Source organism: Oncorhynchus mykiss, chromosome 20, assembly GCF_057628025.1.
Source record: "Oncorhynchus mykiss isolate SJ-2025 chromosome 20, ASM5762802v1, whole genome shotgun sequence".
Classification (NCBI taxonomy): Eukaryota; Metazoa; Chordata; class Actinopteri; order Salmoniformes; family Salmonidae; genus Oncorhynchus; species Oncorhynchus mykiss.
This window is the reverse complement of record NC_143041.1, coordinates 48113561-48122446: the sequence shown is the minus strand read 5'-3', so window position 1 is coordinate 48122446 and position 8886 is coordinate 48113561. Positions and strand designations below refer to the sequence as shown.

The 8886-nt window shown below is 52.1% G+C and overlaps 1 protein-coding gene across 1 annotated transcript in view; it reads left to right on the top strand.

Annotated features, from left to right (window-relative positions):
- LOC110492809 (netrin receptor UNC5B-b) overlaps window positions 1–8145 on the top strand; it is a 71819-nt gene extending 63674 nt beyond the window's left edge. The window contains exons 15-19 of the mRNA XM_090211984.1: window positions 1277–1516; window positions 6091–6240; window positions 6335–6499; window positions 7233–7411; window positions 7844–8145. Coding sequence (XP_090068110.1) covers window positions 1277–1516; window positions 6091–6240; window positions 6335–6499; window positions 7233–7411; window positions 7844–8009 — 900 coding nt within the window. The 3' untranslated portion in view covers window positions 8010–8145. The remainder of the gene's footprint in view (window positions 1–1276; window positions 1517–6090; window positions 6241–6334; window positions 6500–7232; window positions 7412–7843) is intronic.
- The last annotated feature ends 741 nt before the right edge of the window (window positions 8146–8886 follow it).

The window sequence follows — 8886 nt, the reverse complement described above, 5'->3', positions numbered from 1 at the left end:
GACAGAGAGGAGGGAGGAAAGGGGAGACAGAGAGGAGGGGGTCAGGGGAGACAGAGAGGAGGGAGGAAAGGGGAGGGAGGAAAGGGGAGACAGAGAGGAGGGGGTCAGGGGAGACAGAGAGGAGGGAGGAAAGGGGAGGGAGGAAAGGGGAGAAAGAGAGGAGGAAAGGGGAGACAGAGAGGAGGGAGGAAAGGGGAGACAGCGAGGAGGGGGTCAGGGGAGACAGAGAGGAGGGAGGAAAGGGGAGACAGCGAGGAGGGGGTCAGGGGAGACAGAGAGGAGGGAGGAAAGGGGAGACAGAGAGGAGGGGGTCAGGGGAGACAGAGAGGAGGGAGGAAAGGGGAGACAGAGAGGAGGGGGTCAGGAGAGACAGAGAGGAGGGAGGAAAGGGGAGACAGAGAGGAGGGGGTCAGGGGAGACAGAGAGGAGGGAGGAAAGGGGAGACAGAGAGGAGGGGGTCAGGGGAGACAGAGAGGAGGGAGGAAAGGGGAGGGAGGAAAGGGGAGAAAGAGAGGAGGGAGGAAAGGGGAGACAGAGAGGAGGGAGGAAAGGGGAGACAGAGAGGAGGGAGGAAAGGGGAGACAGACAGGAGGGGGTCAGGGGAGACAGAGAGGAGGGAGGAAAGGGGAGGGAGGAAAGGGGAGACAGAGAGGAGGGGGTCAGGGGAGACAGAGAGGAGGGAGGAAAGGGGAGGGAGGAAAGGGGAGAAAGAGAGGAGGGAGGAAAGGGGAGACAGAGAGGAGGGGGTCAGGGGAGACAGAGAGGAGGGAGGAAAGGGGAGACAGAGAGGAGGGAGGAAAGGGGAGACAGAGAGGAGGGAGGAAAGGGGAGACAGAGAGAAACATGTCCATAGTAGAGGGGAATAGAGGAGGGTAGGGAGGGAGGGAGGGAGGGAGGGAGGGAGGGAGGGAGGGAGGGAGGGAGGGAGGGAGGGAGGGAGGGAGGGAGGGAGGGAGGGAGGGAGGGAGGGAGGGAGGGAGGGAGGGAGGGTGTGTAAATAGACTAGAGGGGAATAGAGATGAAAGAAAATATGGAGGTCACAGAATCATAAGTTAAGGTATTATGGAAACATATTGAGATTTACGATGAGAAGTTGGAACATAATCTAGACCTATTTCCCTGGCCCCCTCCTCTGCTGTCTCTGCCAGGCGGGATGCGTTTGTGTGTCCTATACTATCCTATAACCTTGCTCAATTTACTTCCTACCAATAGTAGGAGTTGACAGTACAGATTATATTTTCCCTCTAACCTGTCACTACCTCTATTCTGCCACTAGGAGGTGCTGACGGTGGGGGAGGAGAGTCTATCGTCCCCCTGCTACCTCCAGCTAGAGGAGTCGAACTGCCACGTGGTGATGGAGCAGTTGGGGACCTACGGTCTAGTGGGCCAGTCCTGCCCTCCCCAGCCCGCCTGTAAGAGGCTACAGCTGGCCCTGTTCGCCCCCAGAGCCCCCTGTCTCTCCCTGGACTACATCCTGAGGATTTACTGCACACAGGACACGCCACACGCCCTGAGGGTAGGGAGGGGGGGGGGGGGGGGGGGGACACGCCCTGAGGGTAGGGAGGGGAGGAACACGCCCTGAGGGTAGGGAGGGGAGGGACACGCCACACGCCCTGAGGGTAGGGAAGGGAGTTAGGGGAGGGACACGCCACACGCCCTGAGGGTAGGGAGTGGAGGGACACGCCACACGCCCTGAGGGTAGGGAGGGGAGGGACACACCACACGCCCTGAGGGTAGGGAGGGGAGGGACACGCCACACGCCCTGAGGGGAGGGAGGGGAGGGACACGCCACACGCCCTGATGGTAGGGAGGGTAGGGAGGGGAGGGACACGCCACACGCCCTGAGGGTAGGGAGGGTAGGGAGGGGAGGGACACGCCACACGCCCTGATGGTAGGGAGGGGAGGGACACGCCACACGCCCTGAGGGGAGGGAGGGGAGGGACACGCCACACGCTCTGAGGGTAGGGAGGGGAGGGACACGCCACACGCCCTGAGGGTAGGGAGGGGAGGGACACGCCACACGCCCTGAGGGGAGGGAGGGGAGGGACATGCCACACGCCCTGATGGTAGGGAGGGGAGGGACACGCCACACGCCCTGATGGTAGGGAGGGGAGGGACACGCCCTGAGGGGAGGGAGGGGAGGGACACGCCACACGCCCTGAGGGGAGGGACACGCCACACGCCCTGAGGGTAGGAAGGGGAGGGACACGCCACACGCCCTGAGGGTAGGGAGGGGAGGGACACGCCACACGCCCTGAGGGTAGGGAGGGGAGGGACACGCCACACGCCCTGAGGGTAGGGAGGGGAGGAACACGCTACACGCCCTGAGGGTAGGGAGGGGAGGGACACGCCACACTCCCTGAGTGGAGGGGAGGGAGGGGAGGGACACACCACACGCCCTGAGGGTAGGGAGGGAGGGACACGCCCTGAGGGGAGGGAGGGGAGGGACACACCACACGCCCTGAGGGTAGGGAGGGAGGGACACACCACACGCCCAGAGGGTAGGGAGGGAGGGACACGCTACACGCCCTGAGGGGAGGGAGGGGAGGGACACGCTACACGGAGCTATATACAGGGAGTACCAGATCAATGTGGAGCTATATACAGGGAGTACCAGTATCAGATCAATGTGGAGCTATATACAGGGAGTACCAGTATCAGATCAATGTGGAGCTATATACAGGGAGTACCAGATCAATGTGGAGCTATATACAGGGAGTACCAGATCAATGTGGAGCTATATACAGGGAGTACCAGTATCAGATCAATGTGGAGCTATATACAGGGAGTACCAGTATCAGATCAATGTGGAGCTATATACAGGGAGTACCAGATCAATGTGGAGCTATATACAGGGAGTACCATATCAGTGTGGAGCTATATACAGGAAGTACCAGATCAATGTGGAGCTATATACAGGAAGTACCAGATCAATGTGGAGCTATATACAGGAAGTACCAGATCAATGTGGAGCTATATACAGGGAGTACCAGTATCAGATCAATGTGGAGCTATATACAGGGGGTACCAGATCAATGTGGAGCTATATACAGGGGGTACCAGATCAATGTGGAGCTATATACAGGGAGTACCAGTATCAGATCAATGTGGAGCTATATACAGGAAGTACCAGATCAATGTGGAGCTATATACAGGAAGTACCAGATCAATGTGGAGCTATATACAGGAAGTACCAGATCAATGTGGAGCTATATACAGGGAGTACCAGTATCAGATCAATGTGGAGCTATATACAGGGAGTACCAGATCAATGTGGAGCTATATACAGGAAGTACCAGATCAATGTGGAGCTATATACAGGGAGTACCAGATCAATGTGGAGCTATATACAGGAAGTACCAGATCAATGTGGAGCTATATACAGGGAGTACCAGTATCAGATCAATGTGGAGCTATATACAGGGAGTACCAGTATCAGATCAATGTGGAGCTATATACAGGGGGTACCAGATCAATGTGGAGCTATATATAGGGGGTACCAGATCAATGTGGAGCTATATACAGGGGGTACCAGATCAATGTGGAGCTATATACAGGGAGTACCAGATCAATGTGGAGCTATATACAGGAAGTACCAGATCAATGTGGAGCTATATACAGGAAGTACCAGATCAATGTGGAGCTATATACAGGAAGTACCAGATCAATGTGGAGCTATATACAGGAAGTACCAGATCAATGTGGAGCTATATACAGGGAGTACCAGATCAATGTGGAGCTATATACAGGGAGTACCAGATCAATGTGGAGCTATATACAGGAAGTACCAGTACCAGATCAATGTGGAGCTATATACAGGGAGTACCAGTATCAGATCAATGTGGAGCTATATACAGGGAGTACCAGTATCAGATCAATGTGGAGCTATATACAGGGGGTACCAGATCAATGTGGAGCTATATACAGGAAGTACCAGTACCAGATCAATGTGGAGCTATATACAGGGAGTACCAGTATCAGATCAATGTGGAGCTATATACAGGAAGTACCAGTACCAGATCAATGTGGAGCTATATACAGGGAGTACCAGTATCAGATCAATGTGGAGCTATATACAGGGAGTACCAGTATCAGATCAATGTGGAGCTATATACAGGGAGTACCAGTATCAGATCAATGTGGAGCTATATACAGGGAGTACCAGTACCAGATCAATGTGGAGCTATATACAGGGGGTACCAGATCAATGTGGAGCTATATACAGGGAGTACCAGATCAATGTGGAGCTATATACAGGAAGTACCAGATCAATGTGGAGCTATATACAGGGAGTACCAGATCAATGTGGAGCTATATACAGGGAGTACCAGATCAATGTGGAGCTATATACAGGGAGTACCAGTATCAGATCAATGTGGAGCTATATACAGGGAGTACCAGTACCAGATCAATGTGGAGCTATATACAGGAAGTACCAGATCAATGTGGAGCTATATACAGGGAGTACCAGATCAATGTGGAGCTATATACTGGAAGTACCAGATCAATGTGGAGCTATATACAGGAAGTACCAGATCAATGTGGAGCTATATACAGGAAGTACCAGATCAATGTGGAGCTATATACAGGAAGTACCAGATCAATGTGGAGCTATATACAGGAAGTACCAGATCAATGTGGAGCTATATACAGGGAGTACCAGTATCAGATCAATGTGGAGCTATATACAGGGAGTACCAGATCAATGTGGAGTGGTATGAGGTATTTGAGGTAGATATGTACATGAAGGCAGGGTAAAGTGACTAGACATCAGGATAGATAATAATACGGTATTTGAGGTAGATATGTACATGAAGGCAGGGTAAAGTGACTAGGCATCAGGATAGATAATAATAAGGTATTTGAGGTAGATATGTACATGAAGGCAGGGTATAGTGTCCTGTTCTAGACAAGCGGTAACTATAGCCTTTATCCCGGAACATATCCCAGTCTGTACATAACAGTCTTGTTTCTGATTCATCGGAACCACTTTCATATTAAGCGCGTCGATGGTACTTCCTGTTTGAGCTTTTGTTTGTAAGCAGGAAGCAGGAAGATCGAGGCATGGTGTGATTTGCCAAAGGGAGGATGAGGGAGGGCCTTGTATGTGTCTCTATGGGTAGATTGAAAGTGGTCCAGAGTTTTAGCTCCTCCTGGTGGTGCAGCAGACGGATATTTGTAGAAGTAAGGACAGTTTTAAGTCTCCCCACTCGTCCCTGCTGGTCATCTCTGAACATTTGAACATCTTGGCCATGTTCTGTTATAATCTCCACCCGGCACAGCCAGAAGAGGACTGGCCACCCCACATAGCCTGGTTCCTCTCTAGGTTTCTTCCTAGGTTTTGGTCTTTCTAGGGAGTTTTTCCTAGCCACCGTGCTTCTACACCTGCATTGCTTGCTGTTTGGGGTTTTAGGCTGGGTTTCTGTACAGCACTTTGTGACATCAGCTGATGTAAGAAGGGCTTTATCAATACATTTGATTGATTGATTGATTAATGTCTCCATGCCTCTGGGTGAATGTTTGTTCATGGCCCCATGCAGTTTGTTTGAGTGCCAAGGTGGTGTTGGCTTTGTGGAGCGATGTAGACAGCCATGATAATTATGGATGAGAATTTTTCTTGGTACCATGAGGTATTCTATATCAAGAGGCACAACTCCCCCTTTGGACTTGCCTGAGGCTGCCGTTGTCCTGTTCTGTCTGTCTTGTTGGCTAACTAGCTATCTATCCACATTCTATCTTCAGTATTGGTCTCTCTCTCTCTCTCTCTCTGTCTCTCTCTCTCTCCCCCCCCCCTCTCTCTCTCTCTCTCTCTCTCTCTGTCTCTCTCTCTCTCTCTGTCTCTCTCTGTCTCTCTCTCTCTCTCTCTCTCTCTCTGTCTCTCTCTCTCTCTCTCTCTCTCTCTCTCTCTGTCTCTCTCTCTCTCTCTCTCTCTCTCTCTCTCTCTCTGTCTCTCTCTCTGTCTCTCTCTCTCTCTCTCTCTGTCTGTCTCTCTCTCTCTCTCTCTCTCTCTCTCTCCCTCTCTCTCTCTTTCTCTCTCTCTCTCTCTCTCTCCCCCTCCCTCTCTCTCTCTCTCTCTCTCTCTCTCTGTAGGAGGTGTTGGAATTGGAGAGGAGTCTAGGAGGGGTGTTGATGGAGGACCCTAAACCCCTGCTGTTTAAAGACAGTTACCACAACCTGCGTCTGTCCATCCATGACATCCCTCACTCACACTGGAGGAGCAAACTACTGGCCAAGTACCAGGTCAGACACACACACAAACTCTCTCACACACACACACACACACACGCTCTCACACACACACAGTAATCTAATCTAATACAATGTCTTCCCCCAGGAGATTCCGTTCCACCACATCTGGAGTGGTGGTCAAAGACTCCTCCACTGTACCTTCAGCCTAGAGAGAGGCAGCCTGGCCGTGTCTCAGCTCTCCTGTAAGATCTGTGTCAGACAGGTGGAAGGAGAGGGACAGATCTTCCAGCTGCACACTGACATACAGGAGGTAACAGGGGGAAGGGTTTCACTGTAACACACTGACATACAGGAGGTAACAGGGGGGAAGGGTTTCACTGTAACACACAGACAGGTGGAAGGAGAGGGACAGATCTTCCAGCTGCACACTGACATACAGGAGGTAACAGGAGGAAGGGTTTCACTATAACACACAGACAGGAAGTAACAGGGGGAAGGGTTTCACTGTAACACACAGACATACAGGAGGTAACAGGGGAAAGGGTTTAACTGTTACACAGAGACACACAGGAGGTAACGGGGGGAAGGGTTTCACTGTAACACACAGACATACAGGAGGTAACAGGGGAAAGGGTTTAACTGTTACACAGACACACAGGAGGAAGGGTTTAACCGTTACACAGAGACACACAGGATGTAACAGGGGGAAGGGTTTAACTGTTACACAGAGACACACAGGAAGTACCTGTTGCATTCAGACTGCACCATTCTAAAGTGGGAGGACACTGACCTTAGCCCAGGACTTCGCCTCGGGGACTTTTAGGAACTAGTCAGTCACTGACTTCCTGCTGTCACTTGTTTTGAATATTGTAGTGACCGTTGGTTTCAGTTAGCCTGGGGTTAACAGAAGCTAGCCTTGGGCTAGTATTAACCCAGGGTTGAGGATAGCTCAGGGCTTTGTACATGTCAAAGCCCTGAGTCAGCTTTGTCCCGGATCCTAACTGCTATTTCTCTCCATCCACCCATCCTGACTCTACCTCCAGACCCTCCCGCCCTGCTCCCCTATCCCCTCCGGGGGTACCTGCCTGCCCTCCTCCCAGGTGGGGCCCTATGCCTTCCGTCTGCCCACCACCATACGACAGAAGATCTGTGCCAGTCTGGATGCCCCCAGCGCCCGCGGCTGTGACTGGAGACTGCTGGCTCACAGCCTGGACTTCGACAGGTGAGAGAGAAAATGTGTGTTTATAATTACCTGTGTTAAGTAGATCAGAAATGTTATACTTCCCTGTTTGTTATTCTGTCCATATGTGCTGTTGTTAACTCTCTCTCTCTCTCTTTGTCCCCATTTCTCACTCTCTCTCTCTCTCTCTCCACCCCTCTCTCTCTCCCCCTTCTTCTCTGTCTCTCTCCTCCCCTCCCCACCCTCCCTCTCCACCCCCATCTCTCTCTCTGTCTCTCTCTCTCTCTCTCTCTCTCCCTCTCTCTCTCTCTCTCTCTCTCTCTTCCTCTCCATCTCTTTATCACTATCCTCTCCTCTCTCTCTCCCATCCCTCTCTCTCTCTCTCCCCCTTTTTCTCTGTCTCTCTCCTCCCATCCCCTCCCTCCCTCTCCACCCCATCTCTCTCTCTCTCTTCCTCCTCCCTTCATCCCTCAGGTATCTAAACTACTTTGCAACAAAGCCCAGCCCCACAGCTGTTCTGTTGGACCTATGGGAGGCCTGTCACCAAGGTGACGCGGACCTGGTGTCCCTGGCGACAGCTCTTGAGGAGATGGGCAAAAGTGAGGTGATGGTTGTCATGATGACAGACGGGGACTGCTGATTAGTCAAGGGAGGGGGGGGGGGGGGAGAAAAAAATAAGTAGGGAAAGAATCTAGAAAGAAAACTAAACCAATACTTGCCTATGGATATGCACAAGGACACATACCCAGTACACACCTTGTGGACAGATCTATCACTCACAGACTACTAGGATGAATGATCTCACCTCTGTCCCATGGCCCATCTCCACTCAGTGTCCCCCTTCATCAGCCTCCCTATGCCCAGCACACACACCCCATCCTGGGCTAGCTCTGCTACCCGCTGCCCAGGCTCACCTTGAGGCCTACCTCCCTCTGCTGAAGGTGTAAAGTATGAGGTGTTTATTTGTACATAAACCCCACACTGCTTGAAGACCTTCAAAAATAGAATGCCAAGCACTCATGCAATCACACACACACACACACACACACACACACACACACAGAGTGAGCGGCAGGCAGTGCGGATCTGTCTGTCTCAAACCCCTCAGGCTTCGGATACGCGGACAGATCACAGACACATCTACAGCCAGATCACAGACACATCTACAGCCAGACCACAGACACATCTACAGCCAGACCACAGACACATCTACAGCCAGATCACAGCCAGATTCACAGACACATCTACAGCCAGACCACAGCCAGACCACAGACACATCTACAGCCAGACCACAGACACATCTACAGCCAGACCACAGACACATCTACAGCCAGATCACAGACACATCTACAGCCAGACCACAGACACATCTACAGCCAGATCACAGCCAGATTCACAGACACATCTACAGCCAGACCACAGACACATCTACAGCCAGACCACAGCCAGACCACAGACACATCTACAGCCAGGGTCACAGACACATCTACAGCCAGACCACAGACACATCGACAGCT